The following is a 17,679-nucleotide window of genomic DNA, read 5'->3' as shown; positions in this document are numbered from 1 at the left end:
CCGCCTACCTGTCACCCCGCTGCCTCCGGCTTCTTACCGCCACCGCCTCCCGCAGCAGCCTGCCAACTGCAGCGCAACAACCCGCCCTCTCATTGGGTGATTCCACGCTCCAACAACGGTGCCGCTGATTGGTAGCAGAATGCCTGAGGCCCTCCCACTGTGCAGTGTCTAAAGATTCCGGCCTCCTAGCAAGGACGACGTCGCGTCTTCCCCACCCTCTGTCCTCCACAGTTTCCCTTACTTCAGTCAAACTACAGATGCACAGATATGCAGGGAAAATATCCACTTCAAGCCTGCTTCATGTCACCTCCACTGGCCCAGGAATCTGTGACCGAGGGCAAGAATATTTAATTTATCCTCTGGTTTCCTGCCGTAAGTAACTCTAGGTGACAACTTCCGTTTCCGTTTACCTCTGGCTGGAGGGGTGAATCTTGAGTGTCCTGAGAGGTCAGATTGCTGTCAGGTAAATTGGGGTGCTGTTGGGAGAGCTCTCGCTCGGGAATAAGGATGGGACTCTATTCTGAGGATTGTCAAAAGGGAGAGACTAAATGGAGGATGATGAGAATGCTCAAGAGGGAAAGGATCGAAGAACTAGCAGGAGAAAAACGATGAAGTCCTGGAGTAGTGAGGGGTGGCTGTAGATGGATGCAGTGAGAATCACTCTAGTTAAGTCCAGACCCTTTTTTCCCTCCTCTGCCACCCTCAGCATCCCCCACACCGTGTTTTTTGGTTTACCTTTGAGTCGAATGATGGCGCAACCATCCTCGAACGGAAAGTTTGTAAATTAACAATGCCTGCCTCACGAGCCTGTGTTTGTTGTTGTTCTTTAGTCGCTAACTCGTGTCCGGCTCTCTTGCGACTCCATGGACAGTTGCCCACCAGGCTTCTCTGTCCATGGGATTTCCCAGAGAAGAATACTGGAGTGAGTTGCCATTTCCTTCTCCAGGGGATCTTCCCGACCCAGGACCCGCATCTCCTGCATTGCAGGCAGATTCTTTACCGCTGAGCCACCTGGGAGTTGCTCAGTTGTCTCTGACTTTTTTGCGACCCCATGAACTGTAGCCCACCAGGCTTCTCTATCCGTGGGATTTTTCCTGGCAAGATTACTGGAGTGGGTTGCCATTTCCTCCTCCAAGGGGTCTTCCTGACTCAGGGCTCCAACACGCATCTCCTGCTTTGCAGGCGGAGTGTTTACCGCTGAGCTACCTGGAATGCATAGTATACTTTTATTTGTTTGGTTTTGTTTTTGAAGATTTACTATTTATTTATCTGGTTGCAGTCGGGCCTTAGTTGCAGCATATGGGATCTTTGTTGTGTCATGCTTGACCTTTCATTGCAGTGTTTGGGATCAGTGTTGTGGCAGTCAGCACTTGTGGCACACCAGGCTTAGTTGCTTTGCATTGCAAGGCAGATTCTAAACCACTGGACCACCAGGGAAGTCCCTGTAGTAACTTTTAAATAAGATTTTTCTGGCATGAATGTTTATGACACAGAGTTAAAGTGAAAAGGAGATACAAAGTCATCACATTAATGTTTAGTGTGATTTCTCTTTTTAAATTGCCTATCAGAGGTGCAGGGACTGGAAGGGACACCAAAGGTGAAACCAGTTCGTTTGTGTTTAATTTTCTAATTTCCCTTTGGTAATCACAATTTTTTAAATGAGGAGAAATGGAAACATATAGTTCAAAGTCTTTGGTAAACTGTGAAATTATGTGTATTGTGAGTGGCATTACCCATTTATTTCCTTCTTAGGGAAAGTATGCCTGCATTCTTCCTGTACTAGAGCCGTCTCCCTTTAGTGGAGGTTGATCTTCACCAAACTTATAGGTTCACTTCAGACATAGATAGAATGAGGTGGGGGAAAAAATTAGTGATTACATGTTCTTTCCTTGTTGAACTAATTTCCTTGCTGTTCTTATTTGAGCAGCTCTGAAATGGAAATTAATCACCTGTTAATGAATCCTTGACACAGTTTAAGTCACTTTATCTAATTTTAATTTTTATCGTGACATATACATAGCAGATGGAGAAGGAAATGGCAACCCACTCCAGTGTTCTTGCCTGGAAAATCCCATGGGCAGAGGGGCCTAATACATATAAGAAAGCTATATAAAACATAAGTACATTTAAATAAATTATAATCAAGCAAACAATTGATCCTGTTCAGTTCAGTCGCTCAGTTGTGTCCAACTCTTTGTGACCCCCATGGACTGCAGCACACCAGGCTTCCCTGTCTGTCACCAGCTCCCGGAGCTTGCTCAAACTCATGTCCATCGAATCGGTGATGCCATCCAACCATCTCATCGTCTGTCATCCCCTTTTCCTCCTGCCTTCAATCTTTCTCAGCATCAGGGTCTTTTCCAAGGAGTCAGTTCTTTGCATCAGGTGGCCAAAGTATTGGAGTTTCAGCTTCAGCATCAGTCCTTCCAATGAATGTTCAGGACTGATTTTCTTTAGGATGGACTGGTTGGATTCCTTGCGGTCCAAGGGACTCTCAAGAGTCTTCTCCAACACCACAGTTCAGAAGCATCAGTTCTTTGGCGCTCAGCTTTCTTTATGGTCCAACTCTCATATCCATACAAGACTACTGGAAAAACCATAGCTTTGACTAGACGGACCTTTGTTGGCACAGCAATGTCTCTGCTTTTTAATATGCTGTCTATATTTGTCATAGCTTTTCTTCTAAGGAGCAAGCATCTTTTAATTTCATGGCTGCAGTCACCATCTGCAGTGATTTTGTAGCCCAAGAAAATAAAGTCTGTTTCCATTGTTTTCCCATCTATTCGCCAACCTTCAGGTTAGGAAATAAAGCATTGCCAAAAGTTTAAAATATGCATTTTCAACAGAGATGATTGTCTTTAAGTCAGTAAAAATTGGTTCTTGGATGGGGGTGAGAGGGCAAAAAAAAAAAAAAAAAAACCTTAGATGTTAACAATACAATGGTTTGTGGCCCTCCAAAAAGCTATAGTACATAAACTGGGGTATTAAAATTTCATGTGGAGGGGTAAGGTGAGAACATAATTAACAGGGACAAAAAGGTCTTAAAAAGCTCTTTTGGGGTACAGTAATTACAGTACTTTGAAAAACTGCCTTAGAAGTTCTGTGAATGAGTTTCTGTGATGCCATCTCTACCAGGAGGTAACCACTCTCCTAACTTGTAATAATCATGTACTTGTTTCACTTAAATTTTTTCCACGATGCTTTCCTAAAAAAATGAATTGTTAGGGTTTTTTTTCATTTATGTAAATGCATTAAAAGTTATATATATTTTTTCTGACTTACCCCTTGCTCATTGTGAAATTCATTCAAAGTCTTTCATGGTTGTGAATTTGAGTTGTTTACAGTTTGGGGCAAGCATAAATAATATGATTAGAAAGATTCTTATAATATAAAATTGTTATCCAAATGCAAGAGCTTCTCTAGAGCAGTGCTGTCTAATGCCTAACAGCCATATTAAAAAAGTATAAAGAAACAAAATTTTTAAAATTTATTTGCTCTTAATTGGAGGGTAATTGCTTTACAATGTTGTGTTGGTTAAGAAACATAAAATTATTTTTAATAGTATATTTTATGTAGCCCAGTATATATATTCAAAATATTATCATTGTGAGATGTACTTAGTATTAAAAGCTACTAATGAAATGCATTTTCTTCATGCTGTCTTCAAAACTGATGTATTTTATTTTACCCTTACAGCATATGCTGTTTATATATATAAAAACACAGTGCCTGTGACTGGAATTGCTAGGCCATAAAATATTCAAGGGACTTCCCATGGGGCTCAGTTGTTAAAAAAACAAAATGAAACAAAAATGCTTCTAAAAGTATTTCTTTTGTGATAATGTATTGAATCTCAAAAGTCAGACTAAAATCTGAAACCATAATTTGTTTATATTACTGAATCCACCAAACAGTAATGAAATAGTGGATTAAATGTTTTATTCAAAACTGTGAATGTTGTAGTTTTAACTTGTGTTTGTTGGGTATTGGTTTTTATTCTCCTTTAAATGTGAAATCATCAACATAATGTTTTAAATAAATTTAAATAAATGTTTTAAACCAATTTAATGTCTATAAATAAAAATATTAAGTGTTGGCTGATTTGTCGAAATTACTTTGTACAATTTTGTCCCCCATGTTCTGGGAACTATTATTTAATGAAATGAGTGCTTCACATAATATGTCTTTAGTATACACTATCTAATAATTACCTCTGTCTTCTAAAATGCAGTGTAGGAATCCTGCCTTATTGGATTTGTTTATAGTTATAAATGCAGACAAAATGGTAATAATTATTTGGTTTGGTTTTATTTCTGGAAAGCAGTGATTATAGAATTGCTACTGCTAATCTTACACAAATTACAGTATAGCATTATTAATTTATACCTTCGTTATTTGAAATTCATAACAATATAGCTGGGGACTGAGCTCAAGTTTATTTCTGTATTATTTTTAAAAATAACTCTGGAAAACTGAAATTTTATATACCCATTGGGGGCAATTTTATTTAAGCAAACATCAATTAAGAGAGGGTCCTCAGGACTCTGTTAATGGAAGAGAATATAAAAAAGAATACTTACATTTATGGATGTTTATGTCTGAATCACTTTGCTGCACACATGAAACTAACACAACATTGTGTGTGTGTGTGTGTGTGCGTGTGTGTGTGTGTAGTCGCTGAGTCATGCCTGACTCTTTGCGACCCGATGGACTATAGCCTGACAGACTCGTGTGTGTGTGTGTGTGTGTGTGTGTGTGTGTGGTCACTGAGTCATGTCTGACTCTTTGCAACCCCATGGACTACCCCATGGACTATAGCCTGACAGACTCCTCTGTCCTTGGGATTTCCCAGGCAAAGACTGGAGTGGGTTGCCATTTCCTTCTCCAGGGGATCTCCCCAACCCAGGGATCGAACCCACATCTCCTGCATTGCAGGTGGATTCTTTACCACTGAGCCACTGGGGAAAATCAACACATGTAGGTCAACTATATTTCAATAAAAATTGTTTTTAAAAGTCTCTGTTGATCTATTACAGGAGTCAGCAAACTACAGCCTGCTGGCCAAACTCAGCCTATTGCCTGTTTTTATGTGGCCAGTGAGCTAAGAAGAATTTTTACAGATGAACATTTACAATCAGTTTGATACTAAGGAACACTAAACTTTGAGCCCCAGTTAAGCAAAATGTTACCCACTGAAAGGGAATTGCATTTTTTTTTCATCAGAAGACTAGTATTACAAAAATTATACTCAGCTGTTATATTTTGAATTATATCAGTAAGATATTTATGGAAATTTGTTTTCTCTCCTGTTATATAAATATCTACATACTATCCTTGATTTTACCTCGTGACCAACAAAGCCTAAAATATTGACTATGTGGCTCTTCACAGAAAAAGTTCTTGTGATCCATATATATTAACCACAGTAATACTGCAGTTTTAAAGAATTGTCTGAAGAAAGCAAGTAACGAAACAGTATGTACAATATGTTATTATACATATTCATGCACTGTGAAAGACTAAAAAAAAAGTAGACAGTATTGCTTAAAAGTTAGGAGCAAGGGCTCTGAAATGAAGCTTTAAGTTTCAAAACCCAGCCGTACCATTTTTTGTTACCTTCAGAAAGGTACTTAGCTTCTTGGAGCCTCTTTGGCTTCATCTATAAAATGAAGATAATAATAGTAATCTAAGTTCAAAGAGTTGTTTTAGGAAGACTGTAACAGAGTCGACACTTAAATTGCTTTAACATAGTGCACCTGGCACATAGAGCATGATAAATATTTGCTATTATTATAAGTAAGAAAGAAACCAAATAGTAAATGTACTCTATTAGTGATGGGCTCTTTTTATATCTTGTGTATGTATGTTTCCAAACCATGAACAGGTGTTAGTTATGTAATAAGACACTTTAATAAAATTTCTTAAGAGTTTTCAAATGCTCTCTTTTTAAAAGTCAGTTTAAATGTTTTGCCTTAAAAAAATAGTAAACTCGGTACTTGATATCTGTAATGTATGTATTTCTCCCTTAAATTAATTTTTTCTGTAGACATGGCCCACGGACATGGACATGAACATGGTCCTAGTAAAATGGAACTTCCAGATTATAAACAATGGAAGATAGAAGGGACACCATTGGAAACTGTCCAGGAGAAACTGGCTGCACGAGGACTAAGGGATCCATGGGGCCGGTAAGAACAATCAAATAATTTTGATAGAATTTATCCTAGAGAAACAGTATCTATGTTCCTTTTCAATATATTCTTTAAAAAAAAAATGAGTGAAAATGGCTTTTTACATTTAAGATCAGCTTTATTAAAATATCACTTACAGTAAAATTCACCCTATTTTAAATGTGTCATTCCATGAGTATTGACAGATATGTACAGTTACATGACCACCACCACAGTATGACACAGAACACTTCTAGCATACCCAAAAGCCCCCTCGTGATCCTCTGTATTCAGTGCTGTCCTCCCCTGGATCCTGGCCACCCTGGATCTGCTTTTTCTAGAATTTCATGAAACTGGAATTACACAATCTATAACCTTTTGTCCTGGCCACTTTTACTTAGCATAATGCCTTTGAGACTTAGGTATGTTGTGAACTTACAGCATAGGTTCTTCCTTTTTTATTGCTGAGTACGATTGTGCGTCATTTTGTTTACTGTTCACCAGTTCTGTCTGGGTTTCCAGTTTAGGGCTATTATGAGTAAAGTTGCTTTAAACATTCAAGTACAACTCTGTGTGAGCATATGCTTTTATTTCTCTTGGATAAATACCTTACAGTGGGATTTCTGAATCTTTTGAAAAGTGGTTTTTTTTTGGGTTTTGTTTTATTTTTTAAATGAAAAACTGCCAAACTGTTTTACAACATGGTTGTACCGTTTTGCATTCTCAACCATCGACATATGAGAATTTCAATTGTTCAGTGTCCTCATTAATACTTGGTGTTGGGTCTTTCCTGGCAGTCCAGTGGCTAAGACTCCATTCTTCTGCCTCCGTGCTTCCATCGTTGGGGGTGTGGGTTCAGTCCCTGGCTGGGGAACTAAGCCACTGTGCCCTGTGGTGTGGCCAAAAAAAAAAAAATACTTGGTATTATCAGCCTTTTAATTTTAGCCATTCTAGTGAATGTGATAGTAACATCTCTTTGGTTTTAATTTACATTTCCATGAAGAATGAAGATCATGAGAATCTTTTCATATGCTTATTTTCCATTTGTATATTTCTTTTGGTGCAATGTCTATTCAGATCTTTTGCCCATTTTATTTATCAGAATGTTTTTCTTTCATTGAATTATAAGAGTATATATATGTTGTTTTAAATGGTTTTATTTGTTTATTTTTGGTCCCACTGAAGAATGTGGAAATCTTAGTTCCCCAACCAGGGGTCAGACTGAGGCCTTCTGTGTTGAAGCACAGAGCCTTAACCACTGGGCCACCAGGGAAGTCCCCAAGTCCTTTATCAGATCAAAGTTTTGCAGAGTTTTTCCCAGAGTATGACTTATCTTTTCATTTTCTTAATGATGTCTTTAAGACAGTTTTAAATATTGACGAAGTCCCAATTTAGCATTTTTTTTATTTTATAGTTTGTGCTTTTTGCATCCTAAGATTTTCCTAATCTTTCTTCTGGAAGCTTTTATAGTATTCTTTCCTCCATTTAGGTATATGATCCATTTTGAGTTAATTTTTAATGTCATATGAGATAAGGATGAAGGTTAAAGTTTTTACACATAAACATCCAGTTCTAGCACTATATATTAAAAGACTGTCTTTCCCCATTAGTTGACCTTGACACCATTGTCAAAAATCTATAGACAATATCTGTGTGGACTATTTCTGGATTCTTTTTGTTACCTTGATCAATATGTCTATCTTTTGTCAATACGACACTATCTTCAGATCAGATAGTATAAAACGAGATGTCTGCTTTTTAAAAAAATATTGTGTTAGCTATTCTAGGTTCATTGTATTTATATTTAAATTTTAGAATGAGCTTTTCAGTTTCTGCAAAAAGCCTGCTTGGATTTTAATTGGGATCACCTTGCATCTTTAACTTGATTGAGGATGATTTATGTCTTAACAATATTGAATCTTCTAGTCCATGGACAATTTAGATCCCCTTTAATTTTCTTAGCAGTTTTTGTACAGTCTTGTACATATTTTGTTAAGTTTATCCTGAATTATTCCATATTTTTTGCTATTATAAATAGTATTTTTAAACTTCTGTTTCCAAGTGTTCATTGCTGGTATATAAAAATGTAATTGCTTTTTATATATTGACTTTATCTTGTTAACTTGCTAAATTGAATTTTTAGTTCTAGCAGATGTTTCTCAGAGATTTCTATTTACTTCATAGAAGATGATTTCGTCTACAAAGACTGCACTTTTCTTTCAGTTTTTTTTCTTGAGTTATTGCACTGGCTAACATTGCTAATATAATATTGAATAAAAGTGGTTTATTGTGGACATCCTAGTTTTGTTCCTAACTTGGGAGAGCATGCAGTCTTTCATCATTAAGTAAGATGATTTATCCTTACCTGTGACAGAACCCTTTTTCTCACTAGAACTCTCTGATTTGTTTCTTTCTGTGTTCTGGATACTCAAAAGAACTGTTTCCAGAGCAAGAAATTAATCCTCTAAAGTCAGACTTACATGACAGGGAATAGCAGTGATTCCATTGAATAGTAATAGTAGTATCTAGTGCCGAAATACATCATATCTTACTCTGTTTAATCCTTATAATAACACTATAAGGTTGATAGTAATAATTACTGAGTAGAAGAAACAGGCCCTGACAGATTAAGTAATTTATTGAGCCTAAAAGGTGTGTATCTCGTAAAGTGACAGAGCTAAGATGAATACCTAAGTCTCCTAACTTCCTCTTTCCATGACGCTATGATGACTAGCCTGGGCAAAGCTACACAACTGACCTGTGGTGGGTAGGCCAAGGGGAGTCTCGCGTTTGAGAATTCTGTAACATTCTGAGTATTATGAGTGTGAAATATGAAACCATCAAGTGCTTTTTCTTATATTTCATATATGAAATGTGAGCATATAGAGCCACTTATCTTATACCACAGACAATTCCTATTGTGATCCACTTAAATTATCTTATGTAAGGTAGCATTTAAGTCTGTTAGAAAGGTGAAAATCAAATTTATTTTACTTAATGAATAAGTCATATGTGATTATAATTTTCCCCTCCTTTTTTCCCCCTCTAGCAATGAAGCTTGGAGATACATGGGTGGCTTTGCAAATAATGTTTCCTTTGTTGGAGCATTATTAAAAGGATTCAAGTGGGGATTTGCTGCATTTGTGGTAGCTGTAGGGGCTGAATATTACCTGGAGTCCCAGAAAAAAGATAAGAAACATCACTGAAGATAATACCTGGAAATAGCTTTTAATGTCTTAACTTTCTTATGAAAAGATTCTTCACTGTAGCCTGCTCAGCTGTGTGTTTATTCCTTAAGGAATACTAGTAAGATTTAATAAAATAAGAAAACATGTACCAGTCTGCTTTTTCATTCTTTTTTTTTTTTTTAATTTATTTTTTTTCTTTTTCTTTTATTTTTTATTTTTCAGTGGGTTTTGTCATACATTGATGTGAATCAGCCATAGAGTTACATGAATTCCCTGCTTTTTCATTCTTAAAAAAAGTGTCTCGAGCCATATCAGATTTAGCTTGGAATACATGAGAGGTTGAATACTGGCAGCAGGACATTCTGCAAATAGCTGACAGCCAGCATATATTTGAACAAATGGATATGTTCTAATAGGTTTCTTTTTTTAATTTTTAAAAATTGTGATAAAATTTGCCATCTTGTTTTTAAGTGAACAGTCAATGACATTAAATACATTCATAATATTGTACTACCATTACCACCATCCATCTCTATAACTCTTTTCATCTTTTAAAATGGAAAATCTAATGGTGATGAATTAATAACCCCCATCCTCCCCTCAGCCTCTGGCAACCATCATTCTACTTTCTTTCTCTGTGGTTTTTGACTACTCTATGTAGAATCATGCGGAATTTGTCTTTTTATGACTGGCTTATTTTATTTTGCATAATGTCCTCAAAGTTCATCTATGTTGCATATGTCAGAATTTCCTTTCTTTTTAAGGCTGAATAAAAATTCTGTTTTATGTATATACCACATTTTGTCTATCCATTCATTCATTGAGGAACACTTGGGTTGCTGATGGACACTTGAGTTGCTGCCACATTTTAGCTATTATGAATAATACTGCTATGAACATAGGTGTACTCTTTTTTTTTTTTTTTTATGTGAGATCTTAGTTTCCAGACCAGGGATTGAACCCATGTCCCTTGTCATGGAAGCATGGAGTCTTAACCATTGGACCACCAAGGAAGTCCCCAGGTTTTTGGGTTTTTTTGTTTTTTTTATTTTTCAGTGGGTTTTGTCATACATTAATATGAATCAGCCATAGAGTTACACGTATTCCCCATCCCGATCCCCCCTCCCACCTCCCTCTCCACCTGATTCCTCTGGGTCTTCCCAGCCCACCAGGCCCGAGCACTTGACTCATGCATCCCACCTGGGCTGGTGATCTGTTTCACCATAGATAATATACTTTTTTTTTTTTAAAGGAAAGACATTTATTCAACGTCATAATCAGACTATTACATTTAGCAATCAACAGCATGGGTGCAAAAAAAAAAACTACATTAAAATCCTTTGTTGGAATGCTTTACACTCTCCACAGAACAGAAACTAAAATAACCTGTTACACAATTAGTCACAAGTACAGTGCAAGTTTTTTTGCCCATACACATGAGTATTGTCTAAAACACGTCTTCTTTGTAACAGCTAGGCCCTGCCACCACTGTGCTTGGTTGAATTCACAAATCTTTTGTAACCTGTAGCTTCCCTGTTCCTTCTCTGGCTCTCCTCTCCTGATAAGCTTTGTTTTCTGTCAGTAATTAAAACTCGCCACTGCCAGTGCTGGGACCACCATAGCCAACTTGGTTTCATGGTTTGGCAAAGTATTGACCTCCACCACCTTAGGGGCCAGAACTGCTCCAAAGCTTCCTCCTTTCATGCGTCCAAAATTTGAAGATTGATCGCTGTAATTGCCAAAATCATTGTAGCTTCCACCACCTCCAAAATTGCTTCCACTACCACCACCAAAGCCACCTCCACCTCCACAATTGTTACAGCTGTCATAGCTTCCACTCCCACCACAGCCACTGCCCTGGTTTCCGTAACCCTGTCCACCACTTCCATAGCCTCTGTGCTTTCTCCAGAGTATCAGGGCTGCCTCCTCCATAACCACCATCATTACCAAATCCATTATAACCATCCCCACTGCCACCATATCCGCCACCACTACGGCAGTCACAAAAGCCACCTCAACCACTGACGTTTCCTCCAGAACCAAAGTTGTTATTCCCCCGGAAATCACCTCCACGACCACCAGCAAAGTTTCCAGAACCACTTCAACCTCTCTGGCTGGATGCAGCACTAGCCAGCTCTTGCTTAGACAGGGTTTTTCTCACTTCACAGTTGTGACCGTTCACAGTGTGGTATTTCTGAATGACAATCTTGTCTACGGAGTCATGGTCATCAAATGTTATGAAAGCAAAGCCTCTCTTTTCGTCACTGTCTCGGTCAGTCATGATTTCAATCACTTCAATTTTCCCATACTGTTCAAAATTATTTCTCAGGTGATGTTCTTCGGTGTCTTTAATGCCACCAACAAAAATCTTTTTCAGTTAGGTGGGCATGAGGTCTTTGAGAATCTTCTCTTGAGACGTCCCTCTGTGGTTCCACAGCTCTTCCGTCCACTTTGTGTGGCCTTGCATTCACGGCCACATCCACCTCCTCCACCGTGGCGTATGTGACAAACCCGACGCCTCTGGAGCGCTTGGTGTTTGGATCCCTCATTACCACAAATCTGTGAGTCTTCCCCAATGCTCAAAATGGCTCCTCAGACACTCATCGGTTGTCTCAAAGCTCAATCCTCCGATGAAGAGCTTCCGCAGCTGTTCGGGCTCTCTGGAAGACTCTGACTTAGACATGACGGCAGTGGTGCAGTGGGGGAGCGGAGACTTCAACAATGCTTTCTTGGTGACATCCACGGGGAGAAAGAAGTCCCCAGATTTTTAAGAGTTGACTTTGCTGCTTTTACCATCCTCTGTAGGTTAGAGGGACATAGCTTATACTATAAAATACTTGACTGCCTTATTTATGATAATACAACACTTGCATCTGTCATGTTAGTTTTTCTTATGATACTTTCTACTCTTTCTTTACTCCTAATTGTTCCCACAGTGAGAAGTTTGACATTTTTTCCTGTATTTTCTAACAATAGACCTTCTCCCCATATCATTGAATTTCTAAATTTTAATTAAATCTCTAATTAAAGTTGAAATTTAAAACTCAGCTTGCTGAAGATGGGTAATAATTCTGCTTGAAAAATAAAACTAATATAAAACTGGGTGATTTTTTTTTTCTTTGTAAATTTCTTGTTTATAAATACAAACTTGGGAAATCACTAAATAAATGAAACAGATGAACTCCTAATAAGGTGTTAATGGTAAGTGGAATGTGCTAAAATGGAGTCATAAAAAAGACTGCAAAAGAGGATAAGGAATGCATTTAACAGGGAACAAAGAGCAATGGGACAAATAGAAATAGCAGAATGTTAGATTTAAGCTTAATCATATTTGTAATTATACCAAATATAAATGGTCTAAAAGTTAAACGAAAATATTCCAATTACAAGATAGATTGGCATCTTGGGAAAGAAGCAAGACCCAACTATAAGCTGTGTATGTGGAAACCTCTTTAAAGGCATAGGGTAAGAGTAAAAGAATGGAAAAAGATACTGTGTACAAATGCTAATGAATTCAGTTGTAGTGGAAAGACCATTGAAGTGGCTATCTAATATAAGAAAACAAGATATTATTAAGAGGGGTGTTTTATGATACTAGAAGTCAGTTTGTTAAGATGACATAAAAATTTAAATATGTACAGAACTTCATCAAGGCAAATTGGAAGTGGTCAAACAGGAGATGACAAGAGTGAGCTTCAACTTTCTAGGAATCAGAGAACTAAAATGTAATGGAATGGGTGAATTTAACTCAGATGACCATTATATCTACTACTGTGGGCAGGAATCCCTTAGAAGAAATGGAGTAGCCATCATAGTCAACAAAGGAGTCCAAAATGCAGCACTTGGGTGCAATCTCAGAAACGACAGAATGATCTCTGTTCATTTCCAAGGCAAACCATTCAAGATCACAGTAATCCAAGTCTATGCCCAGATCAGTAATGCTGAAGAAGCTGAAGTTGAACAGTTCTATGAAGACCTACAAGACCTTTTAGAACTACTACCCAAAAAAGATGTCCTTTTCATTATAGGGGACTGGAATGCAAAAGTAGCAAGTCAAGAATCACCTGGAGTAACAGGCAAATTTGGCCTTGAAGTACGGAATGAAGCAGGGTAAAGACTAGTAGAGTTATGCCAGGAGAACGCACTGGTCATAGCAAACACCCTCTTCCAACAACATAAGAGAAGACTCTACACATAGACATCCCCAGATGGTCAACACTGAAATCAGGTTGATTATATTCTTTGCAGCCAAAGATGGAGAAGCTCTATACAATCAGTAAAAACAGGACCGGGAGCTGACTATGGCTCAGATCATGAACTCCTTATTGCCGAATTCAGACTGAAATTGAAGAAAGTGGAGAAAACCATTAGACCATTCAGGTATGACCTAAATCAAATCCCTTATGAATATACAGTGGAAGTGAGAAATAGATTCAAGGGATTAGATCTGATAGACAGAGTGCCTGATGAACTACGGACAGAGGGTCTGATATTTTACAGGAGACAGGAATCAAGACCATCCCCAAGAAAAAGAAATGCAAAAAAACAAAATGGCTGTCTGAGGAGGCCTTACAAATAGCTGTGAAAAGAAAGGAGGCGAAAAGCAAAGGAGAAAAGGAAAGATTCACCCATTTGAATGCAGCATTCCAAGGAATAGCAAGGAGAGATAAGAAGTCTTCCTCAGCGATCAATGCAAAGAAATAGAGGAAAATAACAGAATGGGAAAGACTAGCGATCTCTTCAAGAAAATGATACCAAGGGAACATTTCATGCAAAGGTGGGCTCAATAAAGGACAGAAATGGTAGGGATCTGACAGAAGCAGAAGATATTAAGAAGAGGTGGCAAGAATACACAGAAGAACTGTACAAAAAAGATCTTCATGACCCAGATAATCACGATGGTATGATCACTCACCTAGAGCCAGACATCCTGGCATGTGAAGTCAAGTGGGCCTTAGGAAGCATCACTATGAACAAAGTTAGTGGAGGTGATGGAATTCCGGTTGAGCTATTTCAAATCCTGAAAGATGATGCTGTGAAAGTGCTGCACTCAATATGCCATCAAATTTGGAAAACTCAGCAGTGGCCACAGGACTGGAAAAGGTCAGTTTTCACTCCAATCCCAAAGAAAGGCAATGCCAAAGAATGCTCAGACTACCACACAATTGCACTCATCTCACACACTAATAAAGTAATGCTCAAAATTCTCCAAGCCAGGCTTCAGCAAATACATGAACCGTGAACTTTCAAATGTTCAAGCTGGTTTTCGAAAAGGCAGAGGAACCAGAGATCAAATTGCCAACATCCACTGGATCATGGAAAAAGCAAGAGAGTTCCAGAGGAACATCTATTTCTGCTTTATTGACTATGCTAAAGCTTTCGACTGTGTGGATCACAATAAACTGAGTAAAATTCTGAAAGAGATGGGAATACCAGACCACCTGACCCTCCTCTTGAGAAACCTGTATGCAGGTCAGGAAGCAACAGTTAGAACTGGACAGGGAACAACAGACTGGTTCCAAATAGGTAAAGGAGTATGTCAAGGCTGTATACTGTCACCCTGCTTATTTAACTTATATGCAGAGTACATCATGAGAAACGCTGGGCTGTAGGAAGCATGAGCTGGAATCAAGATTGCTGTGAGAAATATCAATAACCTCAGATATACAGATATACAGATGATACCACCCTTATGGCAGAAAGTGAAGAAAAACTAAGGAGCCTCTTGATGAAAGTGAAAGACAAGAGTGAAAAAGTTGGCTTCAAGCTCAACATTCAGAAAACTAAGATCATGGCATCCGATCCCATCACTTCATGGCAAATAGATAGGGAAACAGTGGTTGACTTTATTTTTCTGGGTTTCAAAATCACTGCAGATGGTGATTGTAGCCATGAAATTAAAAGACACTTACTCCTTGGAAGGAAAGTTATGACCAACCTAGACAGCATATTAAAAAGCAGAGACATTACTTTGTCAACAATCTTCCATCTAGTCAAGGCTATGGTTTTTCCAGTGGTCATGTATGGATGTGAGAGTTGGACTATAAAGAAAGCTGAGTGCCAAAGAATTGATGCTTTTGAACTGTGTTGTTGGAGAAGACTCTTGAGAGTCCCTTGGACTGCAAGGAGATCCAACCAGTCCATCTTAAAGGAGATCAGTCCTGGGTGTTCATTGATAGGACTGATGTTGAAGCTGAAACTCCAATACTTTGGCCACCTGATGCGAAGTGCTGATTCACTTGAAAAGACCCTGATGCTGGGAAATATTGAGGGCAGGAGGAGAAGGGAATGATAGAAGATGAGATGGTTGGATGATATCACTGATTCAATGGACATGGGTTTGGGTGGACTCTGGGAGTTGGTGATTGATAAGAAGGCCTGGTGTGCTGCAGTTCATGGGGTCGCAAAGAGTCAGACACGACTGAGCGACTGAACTGAACTGAACAGGACTTCAAAGTGTATAAAGCAAAACCAGAACTGACAGAGAAATAGACAAGTCTGCAGTTAGAAATTTCAACAGTACTTTCTTAGTAATTGAACTTCTTAAGTAGATAGAAAGTTAGTAAGGTTCTAAAAAACTTGAACAACACTAACATCTGTTTTTAAAATATGTTTATTTGACTGCAACAGGTCTTGATTGCAGCACATAGTATAGTGTGCATGCAAGCTCTTTTAGTTGCAGCATGTGGAATCTTTACTTGGAAAGTTCCATGGACAGAGGAGCCTGGCAGTCTGTAGTACATTGGGTCGCAAAGAGTTTGACACAACTTGAATGACTAACGTGTGTGTGTGTTTGTGTGTGTGTTTGTAATCTTTAGTTACAGCATGCAGGATCTAGTTCCCTGACCAGGGATCAAACCTGGACCCCCTGTATTTGGGAGCTTAGAGTCTTAGCCACTGGACCACCAGGGAAATCCCTTTAATATCTTGATACAATATTTACAGACCACACCACCCAGTGGAAACCCACTTCACAATTGTTGCATAGAGAATCCCATGGACAGAACCCAGCAGGCTATAGTCCATGGGGTCCCAAGAGTTCGACAGCACTTAGCAACTAAACACCACCACTCCAAACCAGTAGAGCATTCTTTTAAAATACTCATGAAACATTTACCACAATAGACTATATTCTGGGCCATAAGATAATATATTTAAGAGGATTGAAACCAAACAAAATATATTCTCAGGCTATGAAGAAATTAGCATAAAAATAGCGTCTGAAAAATCTACAAATATATGGAAATTGGACGGCACACTTATAAATATCCCCTGCTCAAAAAAGTCAAGGGAAATTGGAAAATATCTTTAATTGAATGAAATGAAAACACAAATAGCAAAGTTCATGGCATACAGTTGAAAAGATTGATCTCTATCTTGGTAGGTTTGGAAAGAATCAGACCTAACTGAGCCACTGAGCATGCATGCACTAGTTAGAATGATAAGGGAAAAGTAAGACACAGATCAGGAATGTTAGTAAAGAAAGAAGAGACACCACTACAGATCCCATAGGGACATTAGAACAACAATAATATTTATTGGTAACTTTATGCCGATAAATTTTTATGAAATTGACTATGTCCTTAAAAGACAAACTGCCAAAGCTCACTTAAGAAGCAGATAACTTGAATATCCATATCTGTATTAAAGAAACTGAATTTCTTGTTAGTTATAAATTCATTTGCTCTGTTAGGTAGAGAAAGAAATGGAAAATTCAGTGCTTGATACATTTATAATAGAGAATAACAGTTTTGTTCTCCAGTCTTAGAATCAATTTTCCTTGTCCATCAAAATTTTTGCTGGAAGCAAGAAGTAAAGTTTTCTTTATACTTTAATTTTAAAATTATTGCCTGAATTTCTAAGGAGTTGCAAAGCTTACAAGCCACTGTCATCTTAGCTGTTGCCATTACTTGAACTAGAGCCAGTTAAATGTGATTCTTGTTCTTAAAATGAAAGTATGTTTGAGAACAATGCTGATTATATGTTTACCAACCTCACAAGTAAGCGCTGCTGTTGTTGTTCAATCGCTCAGTCATGTCTGACTCTTTGCAACCCCTTGAACTGCAGCACTCCAGGCTTCTCTGTCCTTCAGTATCTCCCTGAGTTTGCTCAAACTCATGTCCATTGAGTCAGTGATGCCATCCAACCATCACATCTTCTGTCGCCCTCTTCTCCTCTTGCCCTCAATCTTTCCCAGCATCAGGGTCTTTTCCAGTGAATTAGCTCTTCGCATCAGGTGGCCAAAGTATTGGAGCTTCAGCTTTAGCATCAGTCCTTCCAGTGAATATTCAGAGTTGCTTTCTTTTAGGATTCACTGGTTT

The 17,679-nt window shown here is 38.2% G+C and overlaps 2 protein-coding genes and 1 pseudogene across 5 annotated transcripts in view; 1 reads left to right on the top strand and 2 right to left on the bottom strand.

Annotated features, from left to right (window-relative positions):
• HYCC2 (hyccin PI4KA lipid kinase complex subunit 2) overlaps window positions 1-156 on the bottom strand; it is a 55,310-nt gene extending 55,154 nt beyond the window's left edge. For 2 of the 3 annotated variants that reach the window (XM_065930840.1, XM_065930844.1), the window contains exon 1: window positions 9-156. The gene's annotated coding sequence lies outside the window, so the exon portion shown is untranslated. The remainder of the gene's footprint in view (window positions 1-8) is intronic. The other variant, XM_065930845.1, reaches the window with a different exon arrangement.
• Window positions 157-188: 32 nt separating this feature from the next.
• NDUFB3 (NADH:ubiquinone oxidoreductase subunit B3) lies at window positions 189-9,527 on the top strand. 2 transcript variants are annotated; one of them, XM_065930848.1, is made up of 3 exons: window positions 189-372; window positions 6,047-6,188; window positions 9,220-9,527. In XM_065930848.1, exons 1-3 carry the CDS (start codon window positions 258-260, stop codon window positions 9,374-9,376), a joined length of 414 nt encoding a protein of 137 aa, XP_065786920.1. In that variant the 5' UTR covers window positions 189-257; the 3' UTR covers window positions 9,377-9,527. The 2 variants fall into 2 exon arrangements, with proteins under 2 accessions (XP_065786920.1, XP_065786921.1); XM_065930849.1 differs by lacking the exon at window positions 189-372 and adding an exon at window positions 376-463.
• Window positions 9,528-10,936: 1,409 nt separating this feature from the next.
• LOC136164135 (heterogeneous nuclear ribonucleoprotein A1 pseudogene) lies at window positions 10,937-12,041 on the bottom strand (annotated as a pseudogene).
• Between the last annotated feature and the right edge of the window lie 5,638 nt (window positions 12,042-17,679).

The sequence above is a fragment of the Muntiacus reevesi genome, chromosome 3 (genome assembly GCF_963930625.1).
Source record: "Muntiacus reevesi chromosome 3, mMunRee1.1, whole genome shotgun sequence".
In the NCBI taxonomy this organism is placed as follows: Eukaryota; Metazoa; Chordata; class Mammalia; order Artiodactyla; family Cervidae; genus Muntiacus; species Muntiacus reevesi.
Note: the sequence above shows the minus strand (reverse complement) of the source record. Positions and strands in the feature narration are given on the sequence as shown.

What these genes read in the sequence shown, in the direction of transcription:
- NDUFB3 (XM_065930848.1), top strand. Translation starts at nt 258, where the DNA reads ATGCACAGATATGCAGGGAAAATATCCACTTCAAGCCTGCTTCATGTC. An exon ending in TTATCCTCTGGTTTCCTGCC is followed by an intron (nt 373 to 6,046) that starts GTAAGTAACTCT and finishes TTTTTTCTGTAG; the next exon opens with ACATGGCCCACGGACATGGA. An exon ending in CTAAGGGATCCATGGGGCCG is followed by an intron (nt 6,189 to 9,219) that starts GTAAGAACAATC and finishes TTCCCCCTCTAG; the next exon opens with CAATGAAGCTTGGAGATACA.